Below are 24,522 nucleotides of genomic sequence, written 5' to 3'. Positions count from 1 at the left end.
CAGAAAATATGGATTTGATAGCATTGGCTTAAACTACATCACCTGCATAATTCGACTTCCTTAGAAATAACAGGTGGCTAACATAGAATTTGTAACGCACTAGCCCATAGAAATATGTCATAATAATTTTTTAAGTGTCTGAAAAATTACCCAGAGGGGTTGAAGTTGCATTGGCATTCACATAATCCACTTGATTAGGATGAAGGCCAGACTGTAAGACAGAAAAATGTGAACTGCTATAACAAACCAAAAGAAAGACTTGTATAAATGTTGCCATATTTATGAGAAAAAAAGTACACGTATGGATGGGAAAAATGAAATTAATTGGTGCAGACTAACAGGGTAAAGAGATAATCCACTTGATTAGGGTGAATCCAAACTGCAAGACATGAAGGTAAACTGCTTTAATAAACCAAAAAAGAAAGCCTCGTGCGAATGTTTTCATGTTTCTCAAAAGTGAACATTTATCTGTAAGAGAAATACAATTAATTGGTGCAGACTAACAAGGTTATAAGTAATAATAGAAAGGTGGGGCTGTGGGCTGGGATGAAATCATCAATAGTTCACAAGGCATGCATGCATGAATGGTGAAGAGGAAATCCAAGGAACCTTTTAGTACGGTATACCAACTAATAATAGCATATGGAGTACACCTGGCACACATGTAAGGTTGGATCATATCATTTAACCAATCCAACCTAGAATGGGTACCAGACCAAAAGAAAATGCGATTGAAATAATTGTGAGCAAGGTTCAAAGTCTTGTTTCGAGGAAATGTTTAGGTCAGCCCGAAACATTGAATGTTCAGGGTCAATATTTCCTTTTGGTCTCGGCCAAAACTGGAATGCTTCTCCGAAAAATTTTGAAAATGGAACAAACTTTGCACCGTGATTGTAAGTTTGTGAGAATCTGTCAGCCTCAGGGGCGGAGCTAGTAAGGAGCTGGTGGGGGCAATTGCCCCCACGAACTTTGAGACACCCCTATATTTTCAACTAATTACATGCCTATTTGTCTCCACTCCCTCACCTCTCTCCCCATTTGCACCACACCCTCACCTCCCTCCAATTTTTGCGCCCCCCTCTCCTCTCCTCTCAATTTTTTGTTGATGACATTGCCTCTTGACCGGGCCTTCTCATATACTAATTGGAAATGATCTAAATATCATTTTCTTCAACTTCTAACCAAAAACCTCTAAATTTCTCCCTAAAACCATTCATTTTCAAGTTTTTCAACTATACAACTAACCATAGTTTGCCCCCACTACAAGAAAATCCTGGCTCCGCCCCTGGTCAGTCTATTATTTTATTTTTCCTTTCTTTTCTCAGACAATCCGAAAAAAAAAACAGAAGCTCAGATGATCAAGATAATCAACATATTAATATTACGCAATGATATATGATCCTTGGGGTCTGCAGGACAGGTACCTCAGATTTTCCCTCCAGACTAAAAACTCAAAACACATTAGGCAACCTCCCTTGCACACTATTTGTAAATGTGCGTACAATGAATTCAAAATAGTGTTAAATACAGTAATCATGTTATAAGAAGCAACTAGTTCAAACTTCGAAGACACGTGTCAACCAACCTGTTTTATTGCACGTGACATGGCTAAAATAGCACCTCTAGCATCAGAGTGTGGCTGAGTTATGTGATGCGCATCACATAAAAAGATGTCAATGTCTTGTAAGAAACCAATCTAGAAAATAATAGCATAATTATAACCATAAACAAATCCAAAAAGAAAACCTGACATCCCATAGCCTCGAACCTCAGCATAAATTTTTGCTCCTCGTTCTTGTGCATGCTCAAGCTCCTATGTATCAAAAAGAAAGATACTATCAGGTGAACTTATCACAAAGCGGCAATCTATAATATGGAGATGCTAAATAAGACCTGAATCACACCTAGTTATAAACAAGTATTATTCAAGTAGAAAGACAAACTAATTGAAGGGAAGGGGGAAAAAAACAGAACCCATGAAATAGGAGTATAATATGATTGTTCGAAGGAAAATTTAGTATCTTTAACTTCAGATGATGCAAGCCAAGAGTGAAACAAATATTCTTAAGCTATAAACAAATTGCCACTGTGTTTGGGCTGGACACTATTGGATAGAATGCACACACATTGATCAAAACTATGTTAAAACAAAAAAAGGGTTGGTTCCTAAACTAACTGGAGAAAGACATGTCTAGACTCACCTCCAAAACCATGACACCAGAACCTTCACCTATCCTGTTAAAAAAAAATATGTTAAAGGGTAGGAAAAAGATAGACAGGGAAAATACAAGAGAACATATTAAAAACATAAGTATATGCATACACAAACAGAAGTATACGCAATCATTATAATTTTATATATATTTTTGGGTAAGTGACAATTTATTAGCATTACCATAAGAATAAATTAAAATTTAATCATTCTATGCTCTAGGTCATGCTGAACACAATAAGCATTACTAAGAAGTAATAATTAGGCTGTAAATGAAGAGGAAAAAAATATAGGGAGAAACAATTGATGTAAATGATAATGCATTAAGAAAAAAAACCAAAGCATCCATACACTACCTCTAGAGAAATGTCATATTTCTTTTCAGTCAGATATGGCAATAGCTGAGGCTCCTGCAATTTATAGAGTCTTACCATATAATAAAATATGTTTCATGCAAAGAAAAAAAGAAGATTATAAACTATAAGGACTTTAGGTTCTGAAATAGTTAAATGTTGAGATACCTGTTTGGGAGCATCACAAGCAAAAGGTTCCAAAGCATGTAGTGTCACAATCCAAGGGGATAGTGTTGTACCTGAAAGCATCCAAAACTAGAAGTAAGACTTAAAATACAATAGCACCACCAGATGTAATGCGATAACATTTTCCTAAACACTTGTTTTTTGTCAAACATGATCAATGTCATCAAGCGGTGAAAGATAGAATGCTCACCGAAATTTTTCCCGAGAAAAGGTCCAAGAGGCACACATTCCCATGATTGGGTATCCCTAGCTGTTAAAACCAACCACTAATTAATGCAAATCCATAAGAAAAACTGAAGAGAAATTTGCAACTTATATAACAAGAATCATGTGTACCACTCCAATCATTCATAAGTACAAGTCCAAAGATACAATCTGCTGCTTCATTCACATCCACTGGCTTTCCTAGTTCATTTCCTGGACCTACTACAGCAGCCTAGAAGCAATAATAGGAAACCCACGTAAGAAAATGCATGGAAAATAACTCTAGTTGTTCATTAATTTTTCAAGGAATGCATGATCACATATGCAGATATAAAAAGAACTAATCAACTGAAGGCTAACCATTTCTAGCTCAAAATCTAGCTTTTGCGAAGGTCCGAAATATGGGGGAGAATTGCCAACTGGACGACCTTGCCCTCTGGCAAAAATAAAAATAAAACAGCTTAGTTTAACTTAGGAGAATATGAGATAAATAACTAGTCAGCAGTGATGTGAACCACATTTATTTCCAACAGTAGAAAGGATAATAGGAGACAAAAAATCCAAACAATAATGATAAGTAAGAAAAAGGTTATTAATAAACTGAAAAGTGAAGGCATCCCAAATGCCTACAATGAAGTTGAATAACATAGTTTTCTTCCTTGGACTTAGTATTTATGCTTACTCATCACTGGGAGGCTGACTTACTGAAAAGGGTAAAAACCCTACGCATCAACTTATCACAAGAATGCAAACTGTGAGGCTGAGAATTTAATGATTATCCTCTGGATCCTACTATGAATCCGAGTACCAGTAATGGTCTTCTCTTTGTCCAGACAACTAGAGGAACATTGAAGATCGTAGTAATTCCTTAGTTACATTGTCAAAAAATGGTCTTTGTGCCCATTGAAACCTTTGAGTGCAAGGTAATCTAAGAAACAAAAATATAAAAAGGTTGAAGGGATTTCGCTCACCTTGGCCGTATAATCTCAGTCCCAGATATAACAATTGATGATGCTTGTCCATGATATGCAATAGGGAGGTGAAACCTGAAAAGTGAATCAAATTCTTATCTGGATGATGAAAACAATGGATTGAGGACATTAGCATTTAGCAGAAATACAAAATGGCACTCATGAATGTCATTTTGTAGGTAATACAGTATAGTAATCCAACACAACCCCAACATTTTAGTCAACTTGTTAGGTATATTTTAATATAAAAACTTCAAAATCAGCATACCAGTTTAATGGAATTGGATTCTCTGGACCTTGAAATATGGTTCCACAATTCTTTGCATGATGCATAGAGGAATAGAAGTCCGTGTAATCCCCTATTAAAGTAGGGAGAAGCATTTCGACCTTATTCTGTTTGGCAAAAAAAATCCCTATTACAAACAAATACAGACACAACTACGGTAGTAGTAGTGTTTTCTTTTTTACTGGGCAAATGGGTTAGTGGTCGGTTATCAGTAGGTGAAGGCAGGTTTCAACCAGATCATGAATATGCCTTACCATTGGCAAAAGTGATTTCTCCCTCAAATTTGCATTGTCACATAATAATGGCTCATCAGCTGCATTGAAAAATAACTCTGGTGACTCGTTTATATTAGAATCACACAAGGAGCCTTTCATAAGAGCAATTATTCCTTCACTATGTAAAAGAATATATTGCAAGAAGTGAGAATGCTTCTCAAATTCTCCAAAAAAAAATTGCCTATAACAAGTATCAACCTCACTAATGAAAAAGAACAAAAACAGAAACAGATGAATCTAGTTAATGATCAAAAAGTGAATATAAGTGTACACGACAATAGCTTTTGAATTGTTGCCCGAGCTTCCTTCCAAGCAGGTTGTCCCATTCCCAGAAACTTGTTAAGATTAATCTAGCAACAAAATCAAAGGAATTAGTTCACCATATCATTCAAAAAATAAAAACTAAAAACGTCTATGTGGAGGGCAAAGTATGGACACAAAAAGACAATTCAAACAAACCCTAAATGTGCTAACAAATACATAAACTCATACAAAAGAAATATGTTAACGTTCAAGTGCTTTAGTTGTATTGGTTAGATTCTTTTCAAATTGTGTAACTATAAGAGCCAAAACCATGTCTCAGGTTTGAAACTCGAAAGGAATAACATGGAGAAAGGACTACCAAGTGCCTGCAGCTTCAAAGTCCTTGGGAAAGGACTGGGGGTTGGGGATCTCCGGATGAAGGGTATCAGATTGAGAGCAGCAACAAGTGAGATAACATGGCCATCGGTTGCAGGGTATTGTGGTATGTTATGAACCCTAAGAGATAAAGACTTAACCTTACACATCATTAACATCTAGATGCTTTTGGTGCATTGGTTAGGTTCGTATCAGTATGATCCTTTCAGAGTAATTTTTACCCAAACGCCACCACAGAGTGGATTGCCTCAGCCACCAGCAAGACAATTAAGAGCAACTCCAACTGGTCTTCAAATCTCTATATTTAGAAATGGAGCATTCCGAAATCCAAACCAAACTCCAATTGGTCTTCAAAATGAAGATTTCAACCCTATATCACTATTCACGTCTTCAAATATATATAGAGCCGATAGAGAATTTTTGAAGCCAAATCTCTATCACTCTTTGCCTTTTTTTTAAATATCTAGTATATCTCCATTTTTTTTTCAGAAATGTCAATTTTAACCCTTTTTCTAATGGACCACGTTTTAAATACCATTTTTTCCCCAACATGTTATTTTCCCCTTTTATTTTTGTGGGTGAGTAAATAGTGTTTAGAGAGAATGAATAGTGTTTTAAAGATGAATCTAGTTGGAGTTCAAAAGTGGTTCGGACTTCAGAGTCTTCAAAATGAAGAAGAAGCCAATTTGAAGCCTTGGGTAGGATTTGCTCAAACACCTCTCTGTTTGAAGCCAGTTGGAAAATCATTTTCTCTAACAAAACTTGCAAGAACACGAAACGCAGTAACCGATCATCAACAAAACAGTTTACATTCTACTAAACTTAATCAAATTCACACAAAATTCAGAAAAAATCAACAAAACGTGATCGAAATCGAAATCAAACCAAACGAACAGAAATAAATTGGGAGAACCTGGTGAAAGCAATCAGAGTTCTTGAGAATTGTGCCATTGAAGAGACCGGCAGAAGCCATCGCAGATAGATCCAAGACAAAGTCACCTATCGCGACGCAGGGACGAGGTTCTGCTCCGCCTTGTAGAGGCTTGAAGATACCGTACGGAAGGTTTTCAAGTGTATTTAGAAGAAACAACACATTCATAGAATGAGCGTAGCAGATATGAGGATGTTGATATGGATGAATGATAAAAACAACACGCCTCGCCGGATTACAAAGAGCAAAGCTCAGATTCAATCCATTGTTCGACCAAATTCGACAAAAATTGTAATAAAAAATAAGTTTGATAATGAATATTCACTTTTTTTTTGTTGAAATAAATGAAATGAATTTAAATGTATATATTTATATTTTTCTATTCCACTGTATTTCATTGGGGGATTTTTATTTAAATTGGGGTGTAACAAGTAGAGTTGGGTTGCCAGTAACAAGTTTATTATTTTTTATCATGTGAAGAGACGATTTTTGGGTTATCGTTTTTTCCCAATGGATATTTTCATCCATAGTTTATCGATGAATTTGGTGCATTCGTAATAGTGCCACTAAACACATTGAACTTGGATTTCCGTGGTTGAGTCTTCAATCTCAAGGCCGCAACGATTCTGTGTCTCTACAGCTTCAAGGACATTGAAATCGATCGAATTTGGGAATATAAAAAAAAAAACCCTATATTTAGAGCATACGAAACCTCACCAGGTTTGCGTCTCAAGCTCTTAAATTGCTTCTAAGTTTGTCTTGTTTTAATTATGTTCTTGTGTTCTTGAGCTGGATTTAAGGATGAAAGAAAAACAATGGAAATTTTAGTGAAAATTAGGAGAAACTAGTGATTTAAAACAAACAGAGGAGCACCAATTTTGAGTCTCTTCTGCAAGTTTTAAAGGCTATTGTTGCATCCAGTGCTTGGGGATGTGCATTTAGGGTGCAATGAAGAATTTCAGATCATGTTGGGGGTTGCTTTGATCTATGTTATCCATTATTTTCTGACTCTTACATTTTAAAGAAAACCCCCCCTCCCCCAATCAATTTATCCATTAGAAATAATGGAGTTCTAAAGATAGTTTTCCTTATCTTTGGGTTTATTTTTTTATTTTTTTTCCATTGATGTGGAGATAAGAACCTGAAGATATATGTATATTTTGATTTGTTTGTTAAACATTACAACATTAGGGTTTAGATTTAGGAGAGGTATAGGTGGGTATTTAGTAAAACCCCATTTGCAAGAACTTGTTCATGTTGGTGTTGAGAAACTTTATTTTCTTATCTTAAGAGAAGAAGAGAAGGGAAGAAGATGGGAGGAGGAAAATTCCATTTCTCAATTGGGAGGGAATAACTACGAAAAGTGTGAGACTTGAGAGGGAAGAGGGAATAAAATTGGGTTTAGATTTCAAAGGTTATTGACCTCTCAAACTAAGATTGTAATTTGATAAAATGTAAGGAGCGGGAAGACTAGAAATCATAAGTGTATGAAAACATACTTGGGCAGTCGTTTTTCGCGATTTTTGACTTACTGTCGATCATGACAACGTTTGGCAGCAGATGTGAGTGTACAAATAATGGCCATAAAATTCACTATTCCTCGTGATAGAGATAGGGATTCACTGGTTTCCCAAAACCCATATTAGTTTCCATTTTGTTAAATGATAATGGTTTAAGCTATTGGAATTCAATAAATTGATTCAGTTTGCTAGATTTTGATTTTAAAGTCTAATTGTTGAAATTGATTTCAGAATCTAGATTCCAAACCTCATTCTATTGGTCATGTTTCTACAATTGTGACATTAAATATTAGATATGCAAACGAAAAAAAAATATATATATATATATATATATGTTACTTTAACACAAGCAAGAAACAAATTCCAAAATCACAATAAACAAACTCAATATTGTTCCTATTTTAGTTGATTCCTGATTATGGGGGAAAATCATTTTTATAATCCAAACCAAATGTAACATCAGATTATGAGCAAGAAGTAGATTCTAGAACCGAACCAACTGCCCCTTAAAATAGATGAGTGGAAATAATAGGACAAATTAAATTTGAAATGAGCACATTTGAAAAAAAATATACAAGTAGTTTGACTAAGATGGTTTGGCAATATTTAATGACAATCTCAGTTAGAAGAAATATTCAACTTGAAGGTCTTAAAAGAGTTAGAATCATACACTAAAGAACATCAATGGAAGCAATGGAATATGAACTTGAGTGAGTTTATTAACAAAGTTCAAAAGGTAATATTTCGACATTGTTTTTTAAATTTTATGGGAGGATGTATAAATTGTATTTAACTTTTACAAGAAATGTTAAAAATGCTATTGTCTTTTCATTATTATCAAATACAAATGTTGAGTGGTGGAAAATCAATAATATATATAGCTATTTGTGTGTGTGTGTGTATATATAATACTTTTTGCTCAGGCTTCATCATGTACTATTTCCATTATAACCCAACAAAATGGACATTCTAGTAGAACAGAACAAATTATGTCGAGCCAAGAGCACCTTCATTCCTATATCCTATATCCTATATTATATATAATCAAATGGCAGATGTAATAATCTACGACTGATCGTGTCCTTCAAGCCGCACGTTGCTTTCTACCACATCGTTTTAAATGAAGTTTTACCATAACATTCCTCTAGTTTGGAACCGGTATGACATTGATTCAATATGGAATCATGAATAGTCATTGGCTCAATATGGTAAGGCTGATTATTGTGAGGATGGTCTATCACAAAAAATCAGCCCATTTTGAAACTTCTAACCACATTTTACAAATTTAAGAATTGTGGACTGTCAATTATTTGTAAATCACTTTTGATGTGGTAATTAGTTTCAGAATGGGTTGGATTTTTTGTGAGGGTGATCTCCTCAACATAGTGACCATCCTCACAAAAAAAGAGTCCATTCCGAAAGTTCTAGTCCATATATGGGGAGAGAGGGAGAGAGAGAGAGAGACCCTTTTCAATTAGAAAAAGCAATTCGGCTACATGCACATTGACAACTTATCATAAAATATGTTTCTGATTCTATATTCTCTCTATAAAGGGATGTGATGCAATTATTTTCAATAATAAGTTTAATTCATTTTTATCATTTGCCTATGTTTTAATATTGTATCAATATTTGATTTATAAATTACTTCATGCATCACAACAATCGAAGCATTCTCCACACAACAAATTAGTTATATGGGCTAGAACTATGTTTTCATTAAATATGATCTCAACATAATTTACTTAAAGTCATCAACCTGTGCCCCTAACTTCCCAATAATTTTAGTGGGCCACTGGTGTTTTAGAAGGCAAGACAAAATTTCATGTAAATATGATGAGGATACTTGCCTCGATTTTGATTCAAAGAAGGGAACAAAAATATATAGAATAAAATACATTGTAGCAGTAACATTGAAGTTATTTTAGTACATGGCCATGTAGTTTACGAAGTACAAACGACATCATGTAATACGATGATGAAAGGAAGCAATACATGCATCTATGTAACCAAACCACATTTCTCGCCAATGGGGATTGAAGTAGAGAAGTGCAAAGTATCCCAGCAACCCAACAATATACGATATTGCAAGACTCATATAGAAATTGCTGCTTGTGTCATTTTCTCCTGCTTTTGAAGGTGTTGGCACCAATGATTGTGTTCCAGTAGTGTTGCAACTTTTTTGTAGTGGAGGTCCACAAAGAAGAGAGTTTCCTTCGTAGCTAGTTTCGTTAAATGTCCCAAACTGATTCTTTGTCCCTGGTGTCATACCAGATAAATTGTTGTGAGCCACTGTGAAGACTGACAAAAAAGTTAGATCTGTCAACTGTGGAGGGATTGTCCCACTCAATCTGTTGTGAGAAAGATCTAGGCTCTCTACTTGCTTCAGGTTGGAAAATGATTCTGGAATTGACCCTGTTAAATAATTGTGGGATAGATTCAACGAATGAATCTCACTTAAATTTCCAATTTCTGATGGAATATGACCTGTTAGTCTATTCCATGATAGGTCCATGCCTGACATGAAGTAAAGAATGTTACCATGGTAAGATTCAGGCCTACTTTTTGTTATAAACTCCACATCTTCTTGTACGCCAGAATATGAAACTTCATTAGTGAGTTGTGTAGTAGTGCCACGAATTTGAAACATCTGTTTTGATGAATATGATGTTTCTGTATGGTTATCCGGACTAAAAACATCATCTATACGCCCTGCTTTACCAAATGATACGTTGCTCAAGCAAGAAGGTATTGATCCAGAAAGTTTGTTTTGAGAAAGGTCCATAATACTTAACTTGACTAGTTGACATAATTCAACTGGAATGGGACCTTGAAGAAGATTTCCTTTCAAGAGAAGAATTCTCAAATTTGAATGAGTATTGATCCAATTCGGAATGCTACCAAACAAATTGTTCTCTCTCATATCTATTGACAACATGGAGGAATTTAGGGTCCAAACATTTGATAGTGGTCCAATAAAACCGTTCTTTTGCAAATGTAAGTATTTCAAAGATGACAAATTGGTGAAAGAAGGTATGGTCCCATCAAGATTATTTTGAGAAAGGTCTAGGAAGTGAAGTTTGTTCAGTTTGCAAAAACCAACTGGAATATGACCTTCAAAATAATTTTTAGACATGTCAAGTGACCTCAAGTTCAACAAATTTCCAATCCAATTTGGAACTTTACCCGACAATTTATTTTTCGATAGATCCAATATTGACAAGCATCTCATGTCACCAAGTGACTGAGGTAGACTACCTTGCAAAGAATTTTCAGCCAGGTTTAAGAAATGCAAATTTGGAAGGATTTCACCAATGTTCAAAGGAAGTTTTGTGTGAATTTGGTTGGAGGAAATGTCGAGTACACGCAAGTTAGTGTTGTTGGAATTGGATGGCAAATCAAGAGGACCTATGAAGGAGTTATAGCTGAGATCTAAAGCTTCCAACCTTGTATTGTTCTCCAATATCCATGATGGGAACTTTCCTTTCAAGTTATTCCAGGATAGAGTAACTTGTCTCAAATCGTATTGGTTGTACAAAAAGCTGCGACTGGAACCAATTGGATTTCTTAGGTTACAATTTGATAACACAAGAAGTTTAAGTTGAAATTGAGGGATCCAAGGTGGATTGTCAGTTTCCACCTCAAGTTGGTTATTTCTATTACCAAGACTGAAGAACTCGAGCTTAGAGTTGTTGGCAAATAAACTAAATGATAGTAGACCCTCAAATCGATTTTGAGAAAGATCAAGATACTGAAGCGATGTGAGACTAGGGATCAGAGATGAAGGAATCTCTCCTTCCAATTGGTTATGAGAGACATCCATGTAACGAAGGGATGTCAAGTTGCTGAGACAAGTTGGAAGATTTCCCTCGAGTCCATTGTGACCGAGTTTTAACACTTGGAAGGCTTTTCAATTTGCACAAACCTAGAGCAATAAATGAAGAAAGTGTTAGTTGAATATATATATATATATAAACAGTAAACACTAGTGAAGGGGGCTAGTGTGATGCACACACTGTATGATAAAGATGCAGTTAAAGTAATTGAGAAACCCTGATCTCATATCTAATATCATGGATAGCACGACACATAATAAATCTCCTTCTCGATTTTGTGGTCATTGGTGGACTTAGGTTAAACTAGGACCTCCTTGTCCTTGATCTACCATTTTTTGATCTTCCTAATGGTCCATAAACTTGATCCCATTATATACGTAATTCATTCAAGATCAGGTAAATCATGAAAAATGACTCAATGGGTTCAACCCATTTTCGAAGTAGCATGTTACAAGGTCCTATTGATTTTCTATTGTAAAAATGGTTTAACAACAATTCCAACCTCATAATAACGTTTGTGAAAGCTGTTATACAAAAATTTAGTACATTTTGACATTGTTAAACTATTATAAGTTGACTTGAATTTGAAATATTAGAATCATCCAAATGAATTATAAGTTTAATTCAACATTCTTCAATTTGTGATTTGATTATACAGCTAGCATGATCTTCATGTGAATCCCACCATTGGGTGTAACTTGTAAGAAATTAAGTTCGCAAGTCATATAAGGCCCACATGTTTCACTATTCTAGTGTAATATCATAGTTTAATCCATTTTTTGTAAATATTTTTTTTTTTTTTGAGTTTCAGTGATATTAGAAAAGTGTCGTGCTAGATTGACCACATATCGCACTTCTTGACGTGAAAGTTTATAGGAACCATCGATGCTTTTTAACTTGTATCTCGATGAAAAGTATCTACAGTTCTCATACACTTACAAGTCAAGAAGTGCGAGGTGAGGTTCCAACCTGTGGTCACTTCGGCATTATTCATTAGAAAAATATTATTGCAGAATGACAATAAAGCCCATGTTTTATACTAAAAGATAAAATAGAAATATACTTTTAGATATACTTATAATATAAAAAAATAGTCTATAGATCACTAACGTAACATTATTCTATATATATAATATAAGGTCCCATTCAAAAGAAAACATAGAGCCAGCATATTTGTCCTATATGGGTTAGAAGTTTTAGAATGGGCTAATTTTTTGTGAGGACGATTTATGTGGTGAAGAAATCATCCTCACAAAAGATCAACAGAATCTAAAACTTCTAATCCTATCAAACGTGGATTAGAATTGTGGACTGTCGATTTTTACTATTAATCTGTAAATCACTTTTGATGGGGTTAGAAGTTTCAGATTGGACTGATTATTTTGTGAGATGTTCTCCTCACCGATCATCCTCACAAAAGTCAGCCAACCAATACATTTAAGTCATATAGGACAAATTTTGTCTTTTGTTTGTTTAATAATGATAAATGCATGCGGTCTTGGTACGCGGCTGATGCACAAAACCACACATTTTTTTCCTATGTATCATGATGAAAACAATCTATGGTTATGCGCCCTTGCCACATTAGCCGCATACAAAGACCACGTGCATTCATCATAACTCATATATATATATATGGGAAGTGTTCGGAGGCCCCTAAATAAAACCAGACATTTTTCAAAATAGGGTTAAAGTTTCGGAATGGGCTGACTTTTTTGTGAGGATCATATCTATGATGAAGAGATCATCCTCACCAAAAATCAGCATTCTGGAACTTCTAACCCTAGTTGAAGTTTGAAGAATCGTGGATTGTCCAATTTTGTTAACAACTTTTGATGGGCTTAGAAGTTTTGGAATAAGTTGATTTTTGGTGAGGATGATCTCCTTATCATAGAGATCATCCTCACAAAAAATCAGTCAATTCTGAAACTTCTAACACCCATACATTGAAAAAATGTTTTGCACAATGTTTGACATTCTTTAGGACCTCCATACTCCACCCTTATATATATATATATATATATATATATATATATATATATATAGGGTCCCTTTCAGCAACAAACATTTTGGCAAAACATTTTTCAAAACATGGGTTAGAGGTTTTGGAATGGGCTGATTTTTGGTGAGGATGATCTCTATGGTGAGGAGATCATCCTCATCAAAAATCAGCCCATTCCAAAACTTCTAGCCCCATGTTAACAGGTTGAAAAATTGTGAACCGTCCATTTTTTGTAAACCATTTTTGATGGGTTAGAAGTTTTGGAATGGGCTGATTTTTGGTGATGATGATCTATTCCCTGTAGAGATCATCCTCACCAAAAATCAGCCCATTCCAAAACCTGTAACCCATATTTTCAAAAATGTTTTGCCAAAATGTTTGTCAAAATGTTTGTTGCTGAACATTTCCCATATATATATATATATATATATATATATTTGGGAAGCGTTCGGATGCCCTAAAAAGAGTCAAACATTTTTCAACACAGGGGTTAGAAGTTTTGGAATGAGCTGATTTTTGGTGAGGATGATCTCTATAGTGAAGAGATCAGTCTCGCAAAAAATCGGCTTATTCCAAAACTTTTAATGTTAGTTTACAAGTTGAAGAATCGTGGACCGTCCGATTTTTGTAAATCACTTTTGATGGGGTTAGAAGTTTCGGAATGTGTTGATTTTTTGTGAGGGTGATCTTCTCATCATAAAGATCATCCAAACGACTCCCTTTAGGGCCTCCGAACGTTACCCCTATATATATATATATGGGGCGGTTCAAGGGCCATATGAGAAAACATATGAAAAAACTTTCGTTTTTCAAAATAAGAGTTAGAGGTTTTGGATTGAGCTGATTTTTTGCAAGGATGGTCACTATGATGAAAAGATCATCCTCACAAAAAATTAGTTCAATCAGAAACTTCTAAATCCATCAAAAGTGATTTACAAATTAGTGATAAAAATTGGTAAAAAATCAACGGTCCACATTCTAAATCACTTTTAATGGGGTTAGAAGATTCAGATTGGGCTGATTTTTTTTTTTTTGGATGATCTTCCCATCATAGAGATCATCCTCACAAAAAATCAGCTCAATCCAAAATTTCTAACCCATATTTTAAAATTTTATTAAAAACAAAAGTTTTTACATATGTTTTCTCATATGGCCCTTGAACCTGACCCATATATATATAGGGGCGGTTCATGGGCCATATATAAAAACAATGGTTTTTCAAAATATTGGTTAGAGGTTTTGAATTGAGCTGATTTTTTGTGAGGATGGTCACTATGATGAGAAGATCATCCTCACAAAAAATCAGCTCAATCTGAAACTTTTAAATTCATCAAAAGTGATTTACAAATTATTAGCAAAAATTAGTAAAAAATCGATGATCTACATTCTAAATCACTTTTAATGGGGTTAGAAGTTTCAGATTGGACTGATTTTTTTTTCGGATGATCTTCCAATCATAGAGATCATCCTCACAAAAAATCAGCTCAATCCCAAACTTCCAACCCATATGTTGAAAATTTATTAATGTTACATTGTTTTTACATATGTTTTTTCATATGTTTTTTCATATGTCCCTTGATCCGTTCCCATATATATGGGAAATGTTCAGCACCCTAAGTTTTACCACACACTTTAACAAACGTTTTTTGTCCTACATGGGTTAGAAGTTTTGGAATGAGTTGATTTTTGGTGAGGATGATCTCTATGATTAGAAGATCATCCTCCCCAAAAATCAGCCCATTCCGAAATGTTTAGCCCCATGTTTACACGTTGAAAAATTGTGGACCGTCCATTTTTTGTAAATCAATTTTGATGGGGTTAGAAGTTTTGGAATGAGCTGATTTTTGGTGAGGATGATCTCCTCACCATAGAGATCATCCTCACCAAAAATCAGCTCATTCCGAAACTTCTAACCCATGTAAGACAAAACGCGTTTGTTAAAGTGTGTGGTAAAACTAAGGGTGGCGAACGGGACCCATATATATATATATATATAGGGGCGGTTCAAGGGCCATATGTAAAAACATATGAAAAAACAATGGTTTTTCCAAATACGGGTTAGAGGTTTTGGATTGAGCTGATTTTTTGTCAGGATGGTCACTATGATGAGAAGATCATCCTCACAAAAAATCAGCTCAATCTGAAATTTCTAAATCCATCAAAAGTGATTTACAAATTATTGAAAAAAGTTGACAAAAAAATCGACAGTCCACATTCTAAATCACTTTTAATAGGGTTAGAAGTTTCAGATTGGACTGATTTTTTTTTTCGAATGATCTTCCCATCATAGAGATCATCCTCACAAAAAATCAGCTCAATCCGAAATTTCTAACCCATACTTTGAAATTTTATTAATGTTACATTGTTTTTACATATGTTTTCTCATATGTCCCTTGAACCTGACCACATATATATATATATATATATATATATATAGAGAGAGAGAGAGAGAGAGAGAGAGAGAGAGAGACCTTGGGTTGGTAGGGAGCCGTTGAGTTTGTTTCTTGACAAACCTAACATCTGAAGAGAAGTCAGATTCCCAATAAACGAAGGAATACTCCCACTGAAATTATTATGACCTAGGTTCAACATTCGCAATTTGCTCAAAGTAGTGAACTCTACAAAAAAGAAGGAAAAATAGATGAATTAATTGTTTTGAAAAAAATACATAAATAAAAGCCCATGTCATCTTAGGAAACCTTCATTACCTTGAATTGGTAGGAAACCATTGAAATTATTATGTCTCAGATTCAAAATCTCCAATTTCCTTAATGAATTGAATTCTACAAAAGAAAAAAAAAAATGGTACTATCTAATCCAAATTGAGAGATAAAACTACAAACAAATGTTATTAGGGCATCAAGACCTAAACATACCTTGAATTGGAATTGCTCCTTGTAATTCATTATCCTTGAGAGACAGAGCCTTAAGAGATGAAAGTTCACCCAAAGATGTTAGACTTGTAAAGAAGTTACCATCCAGACTAAGGACTTGTAATTGGTTGACTCTCGATAATCTACCGAAACCTTAGTATACAAACAAGAGAGAATGCGCAAGGATCATATACATGTTTTTGTCAATGTTAATGTACTATTCCAATGTATATATATCATAGACTTTAATCCATATTCCCTTGGTTATATAATTTTTGCAAACTTATAAATCATATCTTCCCGAAAATACCTCTAAAAAATATTATCTTTTTAATTATAATAGTAGTAAGGGGTGTTATTTGTCATTTTCTAATGATATTCTTAATATTAAAAAAAAAAAAAAAAGGATATTTTATTTTCACACCTACTTTTGCTAATGCCACCCCAATTCATAAGTAAATTAATCATGAAAGATTTAGTATACATCTTGGGAAGGGGGGAGGGGGTTGGCGTTAGTAAAAGTTGGTATGGAAATATAATCTCCCTTCTTCAAAATCTCATCAAATCTTGATAATCTATCTAAAATTCTTTAAAAAAATACAGCGCTGATAATGTAACGCCTTTTTTGACACACGCCCCTGACGTGTTTGCTCACAACCCAACAAACGTTTGACATGTGGAACAAATAACATCAACAATAGAGATAATTCTTTTGTCTCTTACTCACACATCCTTTGCCCACATATTTATTTTTTTAGATTTCAAATCTTAAAATAGGTCGTTGGGCCCAGATTGACAATCTAACAACCATGCCTTTTAGATTTCATGAACATATTCATAAAAAAAATATATTTAAAAAAAATATTTTTCTAACTTGATCCAAGGAATTGAAAATGGATGGCCACCGAGCACCCAAATTTAAAAATAAAATTCAACGGTGTAAATAACTGTTTTTATTTATTTATTTTAAAGTTCATATAATTTTGTCTTCTAACTTCATTGCATTAAATTATGTTTTCAAACGTCACAAGGTGATCAGATCATAAAGTTTTCTTTTTTTTTCACTATGGGCAGGAAAGAGAAAGGAGCGTGCACGAAAAAGGGTGTCATATTATCAAAATCCATAAAAATATCATTATACATGAATTGCAAAACCGTCAGGTTTATAATCTATAACTACATCAATGTGTGGAAATCATGATGTTAACCTTACTGTAGATAATATTAAACCATGTTCATGAATTTTAAATTAGATAATGGTAAAAACATTTTTTTTTAAATGAGAAAATTAGTGTTAGAATGACATTAAATAAAAAAAATAGTCTTTTTGAATTGTAAAACAACCCAATAACGCGGTTATTTTTAAAATACTAGAAAAATGAGAGAAGGAGAGAGAGAGAGTGTGCCTTCGTTTTCAATCCAACCAAGTAGCGAATTGTTTGATAAGTTGAGTATAATGAGTTCTTCAAAGGGAAGAAACAAGGAGGCATTCAGATACCAGCGTGGTGACTGATAGCCCCTAATATCCCAAAGAGAAAGACTGATGACTCTCCTCATGCTGTTGTTGTTACATTTAACTCTCTCCCACACACAACAATCACTCTCTTTCTCCCATGAAGTAAAATAAGAACCATTTGGGTTATTGAATGCGGCTTTGATATTCATCAGTAAAGCGATCCTCTCTTTTTCTAAGCATCCCAAACACCCTAAACCCTCAAACTTAACCAATGCCCCCAAAACCCACAAACAACACAACATGAGAGAAGACCTCCTCCTCCACTCCATGATGATAGACAGACACTAAATTTTAACTTGAAATCTAACTAAACCCAACTTCCCTTTTTATAGTGTTTTTGAGGAGGAAACTCGCCCGTGTTTTAGAATATGGATATTGCCGTAGAATCGGGATAATGACTCTCCCACTTGGCATACTCAATCGATTCCCCCTGACGTGACGTGCTAAACCAGTAGATATGTATTTCTCAAGATGCACAACTACTTGACTAAATGAAGTAGAGACTTGTTGCAATGACCTCATTACACACTTTGCTAGTGTGGAGGTGGGCACAATAATTACTTTTCAGTCGTGTATCTCGATGGAAAGGAAATTGCTACCTTTTGAAATCCAACTAAACCGAACTTCTCTTTTTCAAAAAAAAAACAAAAAAAAGCAATTTGTCCTCTTTTGAATGAAGCTCATGTGTAGTAGACCCATTGAAAAACATAAAGTATCCCCAATTGGTAGTAAGAATTGCTTTAATAAAGTTGATTTGACTTATTGTGTGTTTCCATATATGTTCATTCTAATATGAGTTGCCGTGGATGTTTTAAATCGCGACGTTCCCTTAATTTATCATGAATACATTCATTTCTATTTATCATGAACAACATTTAGCTCCATAAAACATAATTTCCAACTCTTAAGTATTTGGAATGTGCACCACTGTGCTTTAAATCCAATTTTTCGTATTTCGAAGTTTGTGCATTCCTATTTATCTGTTTTGTGCATCTTCTAAAATTTGATGGAACCCTACTGTTACAAGATACATTGCATTTCGAACTTATTTCACACATATATTTCCACCAAAATTTGAAATACTTCCATGGAAATGTCATGAGTAATCTAATAAAGACGATTCCTTCAAAATTTTGAAGTGGGCTGCCATCTTCAAAGTTTTTTCCTCTACAAGTGTAGAGAGTAAGAGTAAATTATTGCACAACGAATGCAAATATAATCTTAAAGAAAATATGTTCAACATTCCTTGAACTGAATATTGGATCAACATTGTTTATGTTTCTTTTAACGTGCATTTTTAATTTTAAGCATACCCATGTACATGGAGAAAACTTTGAAGCGGGCAGCTCACTTCAAAATTTTGAAGAAACCCACTCCATTCTTTTACACATTTTCATCTCCTCTCTTCTATTGCATATCCTTGGTGCCTATCGGAACAAACTCCTCTCTCTGTTACACAGCCTCCCCTATTTGTTTAGTAAGTGTACTCTGACTGATCGCCTTCGCTTCCCTTGGGTGAGGAGAAAGGGTTGGTCGAGCTAGCTCTGTTTCACATCCTCTGGTTGAGCAAGCAACGGGGCTACGTCAATCAAAGCCTACTACGGCCATAGAGTTCTGTGTCTATCCCTCTTCGTTAGGTGGTGTGTGGCATTTGCAATGATGTATTTCAAATTTTGGTAAAAATGTAGGGGTGTGAAATAAATTTAATGCACGTGTCTGATAATTATGAGGGTTCCTTCAAATTTTGAAGCGGGCTGCTTGCTTCAAAGTTGGACTCCACGAACATAATACAGTGCAGTGAAGGTATTTTTGTAAAAAAATTAAAAAAAAATTAAGGGCATTTTTGGTACAAAATCCAATTGCCAAAGTATATTTATTGCAATTGTACCCAATTGTACACAATAATTGGACGATGGGTTTTGTTAATCTGAGGGTATTTTGATAAATAAATAAAAAAGAAGTAATTTTCAATGGCATTTTCGATACAAAATTCAATTTCCAAAGTATATAGCACTCTAATGTGTGCCCTCAGGGCACAGGTTAACAAGACCCTTGGATGACTCGGCCGACACCGAGTTACTGAACTCATTAAAAATAGGCTTACCCATCTAATAGTAATAATTGGACGATTCTCAAAATTAAGGAGCTATAGTGTAGACACCCCAATTTGCACGAACCCATAGGAAAATCCAAATTTTCTCGAATTAATTTCGATTTAGAACTCAAGTTCTTCGACGGACCCACATTGTTATTTTGCATCATTTTCATGCATACATGCATCATCTCATATCATTGCATGCCCATGCCTTGTCCCTAATCCACTTAAACCTATGCCCATCACCCAAACCCAAATCCAAATCCATATCCCAAATCCAAATCCAAATCCAAGTCCATGTCCTAACCCAAAACCAAGTCCATGTCCTAAGCCCAAACCCAAGTCCATGTCCTAACCCAAAACCAAGTCCATCCTAAGCCCAAACCCAAGTCCACATCCCTAACCCAAAACCAAGTCCATCCTAAGCCCAAATCCAACTCCATATCCCAAACCCAAACCCAAGTCCATTCTCTCACCCCTTATATGATGACACATGTTGATACCTCATAAGCCCCCAATACCCAATGCATCATCTAATTGGAGGGTCAACTTTTCCTTTGTGAAAACTCAAGAATGCCCTTCTCAAAAGGTTTAGTCAAACCAAAAAGGTTGTTTGGTCTTTGATAATAATCCATAAAGGTGAGGGAACTTCCCATTATACCCTCAAAAGGTGGGAATCTTCAAGTACATACATGGAGTTCTCCCATTGGTCCATTTCAAAATTATACTTTTACCCTTACTTTATTTGTTATTTACAAATAAACCAAGATCTACTTTTTACCTACCACTCCACCTTTACACATGTCACTCCCCCATTCACCCTCCCAAAAGTACTTTTGTTCTCTCACCTCTATTTATCAAAAAACCAAGGATCAAAGCATGCTTTTAGAATTTCTTCACAAATGTCATCTTTACCCCCATACAAATGAAAAATTCAAAAAGAAATAACATAAATCTCATGTCCATTTTCTTCATTTTTAGGGTTGGACCACTTTATCCCCAAAAGTCTTTCAAAAACTCTATAAATACCCTCAATTTCCATGAACAACTCATGCTCTCAAGCCCCCATCTCTCAACCTAAAACTCTACCCAAATTTCTACTCACTCTCTTATATTCTAAACTTCAACTCACTAAACCTTCAATCACCTCACTCAACTCTTAAGCTCACTTCTCAAGATCAAGTTCATTCAAAACCACCAAGGGACAAGGTAGGGTTTAACATGTAGTCTATCTATTTCAAAGCTTGCATCTTCTTCTTCTAACCTTCTACTTTATTTTATTTTTAGAAAGCCTTAGGATGTAATGCATACCCTCTCCCATCCCCGGTAGATTGGACTAAGGTTCGATCGAAAGGATGGGAGTTGAAGCCCTTTTCATCCCAATCTCATGCATCATCTTGTACACAATGCACACACTCACCTATGCATGGCAATGATGAAGAAATGTGTTACCCTCTTGATGGGGTGAAACACAAAGTTTCTAGCCATGCATACATGCATCAAGGTTGTAACTTCAAGGAAACTCCATTATGGAATCTCTCTAAGAGTTCAAACCAACATTCATTTCATAAATTTAATGTGATTATATGGGTCATTCTCTTCCATAGAATGCCCTTAATGTCATTTTGAAATCAAAACCCTTTTGGAAAAGGGGACATTTCACTTTAATGCACACACCACCATTGTCATACATTCTCATGCATCTCTAATATTTGTTTTCTCAAGTTTTTACAAAATAAAATGGCCAAACAAGATAACCACCTTTGATGGAGAGGATGGGGTGCCTAACACCTTCCCCATTCTCTAATCGGACCTCCTTACCTAGATCTAAGGTAGACCTTGCCCTTTTCCAACATATGAGAGTCACTACAATGCCATGAAAAAATGGTTTTCAAAAAATCAATTTGGGTGCCCATTCACACCCAATTCCAAAAATGAATGGTGGCGACTCCAAACAAAGTAGCATTGAGGTTCATGGCGAACATTTCATGTCTACATATAGTAAATTACGAAGTTTCTCTAATGTTATCTAATAAGTATTATTATAATTAGGGATCACCTTACTGAAAATTTATATGTGCCAAAATACTAATAAATTATATCTCAAAAATTATCTTTGTTTTGAACATAGCTAAACCTAGCACTAGCCTAATCGTTGAAAGGGGCCCATAAATTTAAAGCGGAAAGCCCAAGTCCTTGATGACAAAAAAAAGCAGCTAGAATCGTATGGTTAGGAATCACTTATCAAACTTGAATTTCACAGTGGACGAAAGTCTGGGGTAGAGTTTAGATAGAATGTATCGTGTTAGAAGAGACACAACTAAATAAAGCAAAAGCAAGTCTTATAGAGATGTATAATCTATCTATATATAAAATAAAGAGAAACCCTTTCCGTACAAAGATGGTGAGAAACCTTGGTGGCCACACACCGCTCCACGTAGTGGGGTATAGCCTGAGTGCGGGGCGTAGGGACTAGTCTGGTGCGCGCAAGCTGGCCCGGATACCCTTCGTTATCAAAAAAAAAACGTGTAAAACAAGAGCTCGAGGTTTGTTAAAATAAAAGCAATGTTGATCTCAAAAGTGATTCAACTTGACTTATTAAAATAATTAAAGTTTGATTGTGCGTGTAACACGGACATCCTCTTTCGGGTTAAAAAAGTAAAAACGTAAAAATTAAAATTAGAGGAATATTATTAAAATTTTATAAGATTAAAAAGGTAAAAAAATGAAAAATAATAAAATGAGTTGAAAGACTTAAAGAGAAAATATAGAAAATTTATAGAGGATGAAGTGTACAGGAAATAAAATGGATCCCACTAATTTAAATCCATGAATTAATATAATGTATCATCCATCATATTTTGCCATGCTTTTGCATCATCATGTATCATCATCATCATCATCATAATGCATGCATGCATTAAATCCTAACATGGAGGTGGGAACCATGTTCCAATATTTCTAATGGCATACTAGAAACTTGTTGATTTCTGGCCTGTATTACTAATAGCACACCAAATCTGATGCTAATTATTTGTGCTATTAGTAACAAACCAGAACCTGTTGGAAATGCAGACGGCATTGATTTTTGGAACATTCAAATCAATCCAAAATCGTTCTCAGACCTTGATTTCACATTTTGACCCAAATAAATAACCAAATGAATTGTAATAGAAACCAACATTATTGGACGGGAACAGTGCCTAGTACCTTCTAGATCCCATAATCTCAGATTAATTTGTTTTAGGGCTGCAACCTAAGCAGGTTGGAGGGTAAACCTAAATAGTAGAACCATCAACTCAAGTTCATCTCAATCCGACCATCGGGCCTAAGCTCACTAACACGAGCTCAACCTGAGCTATATCTTCTAAAATTAGGTTGAGTTCAGGTTAGATGTTGGGTAATTTATCTCAATTCAATCATCTTGACAGTGTTTTGTGGTTCCACACACAAGTAGTGTTGATGGTACTTCAAAAGAAAAAAAAAAAAACACAAATGATTCCTAAGTGAATTACTTCAATTTTGGAGCTATTTATCCAAACAGCATTGGCAGGGGCGGAGCAAGGATTTTACCCATGTGGGGCAAAGTAAGTTTCAGCATCAATTGTTTGGCATCAAGAAACATGATTTGATCCCATAAAGTTATAAAGGACAAAATTTAAGAACTTTGAAAAAAAATTAATTAATTTTCACCATTGGATTTCAACTTTAAATTTGAGAATTCAGTGGTCATCCATGCTCAACACCATGAATCAACCTCAAAAAAACAATTCTTTGATTTTATTTTCTTTTGAATATGAATTTTTCCATGAGATCTAGAATTTTGTATTGTTGGATTGCCAATTTCATAATCCATGTGAGCCCAATGACAATTAGTAAGATTTCAAATCTTACTATGTAAGTAAAGCTAGTCTATATTTTTTTTTTTTTTAGAAAGAGAGGTTTCTTGAGTAACAAACTTGATGAAGTAAGGGAGTTTTTGTAGTAGAAATCAAAAGATAGGTCTGCTCAGTAAATCTTTCTTTATTACTGAAATCAATGAGAAGAAGAAAAAAAATTGTATCTTAGATTACTTTGTCAAATAAATCGAGGGAAAATGTGGAATGATCTTTAGGAGAAAGTCCAGAGTTTTGGGGAGAAATTTTTTTAAGATTTCAAATAAATATTTTTACCCTTTCACAAAAATTTTCTTTTTAGCCAAGGTATCCAGATCTTTTAGTGCATCCAGCCAATCCTTGGGACACGTGCAATTCCCTCCCCCAACATGCACCAAGTAATTTAAATACATTTTCTTCCCAAGGCATGGTCTTAGCCATCTCACCAAAATCAACCATTTTTTTTTTTGTAGGAGGTTGAAAATGAGAGTATTTTTAGACATTTTCTATTAATCTTCATAAAAGAGCATAGGTATCTCAGATATTAACCAAAACTGATCCTTGTCTACTGTTTTTTACCTTTCAGAAAGAAGGGGTAATTTTCAAATATTTGAGATGCCTCCCAAATTTTATAGCAATCTTACGTGATCAAGAAAATTACCAATCTTAACCACCAAAATACTCTCATATTCAACATCTAGTTAGGGCTATCAATGGATCTAGTCCAGATTGGATGGAGGTTTACTTG

At 34.7% G+C, this 24,522-nt stretch overlaps 2 protein-coding genes across 8 annotated transcripts in view; both read right to left on the bottom strand.

The window, feature by feature from the left end:
- LOC147407832 (Beta-ketoacyl synthase) overlaps window positions 1-24,522 on the bottom strand; it is a 38,409-nt gene that overhangs the window by 2,398 nt on the left and 11,489 nt on the right. The window lies entirely within an intron of this gene.
- LOC147407833 (fumarylacetoacetase-like) lies at window positions 1,591-6,449 on the bottom strand. 5 transcript variants are annotated; one of them, XR_015176912.1, is made up of 13 exons: window positions 6,040-6,448; window positions 4,759-4,837; window positions 4,467-4,525; window positions 4,195-4,319; window positions 3,927-4,001; window positions 3,316-3,391; window positions 3,088-3,187; window positions 2,942-3,001; window positions 2,734-2,804; window positions 2,569-2,622; window positions 2,202-2,235; window positions 1,747-1,813; window positions 1,591-1,639 (listed from the first exon to the last, which is right to left on the bottom strand). XR_015176912.1 is itself a non-coding variant. In XM_086436592.1 (12 exons), the coding sequence occupies exons 1-11, from the start codon at window positions 6,223-6,225 to the stop codon at window positions 2,227-2,229; spliced, it is 894 nt and encodes a 297-aa protein (XP_086292718.1). In that variant the 5' UTR covers window positions 6,226-6,448; the 3' UTR covers window positions 1,699-1,813; window positions 2,202-2,226. The 5 variants fall into 5 exon arrangements, 1 of the variants encoding a protein (XP_086292718.1); XR_015176914.1 differs by having other exon boundaries at window positions 4,770-4,837; window positions 6,040-6,225; XR_015176913.1 differs by having other exon boundaries at window positions 1,598-1,639; window positions 1,769-1,813; window positions 6,040-6,449.

This window comes from Akebia trifoliata, chromosome 3 (genome assembly GCF_017979445.1).
Source record: "Akebia trifoliata isolate Shusen 1 chromosome 3, ASM1797944v1, whole genome shotgun sequence".
In the NCBI taxonomy this organism is placed as follows: domain Eukaryota; kingdom Viridiplantae; phylum Streptophyta; class Magnoliopsida; order Ranunculales; family Lardizabalaceae; genus Akebia; species Akebia trifoliata.
The sequence above is the reverse complement of the archived record's forward strand: the minus strand, read 5'-3'. Positions and strand labels throughout refer to the sequence as shown.

What these genes read in the sequence shown, in the direction of transcription:
- LOC147407833 (XM_086436592.1), bottom strand. Translation starts at nt 6,225, where the DNA reads ATGAATGTGTTGTTTCTTCTAAATACACTTGAAAACCTTCCGTACGGT. An exon ending in TTTTCTCGGGAAAAATTTCG is followed by an intron (nt 2,805 to 2,941) that starts GTGAGCATTCTA and finishes GGATGCTTTCAG; the next exon opens with GTACAACACTATCCCCTTGG. An exon ending in CTTGTGATGCTCCCAAACAG is followed by an intron (nt 2,623 to 2,733) that starts GTATCTCAACAT and finishes TATAAATTGCAG; the next exon opens with GAGCCTCAGCTATTGCCATA.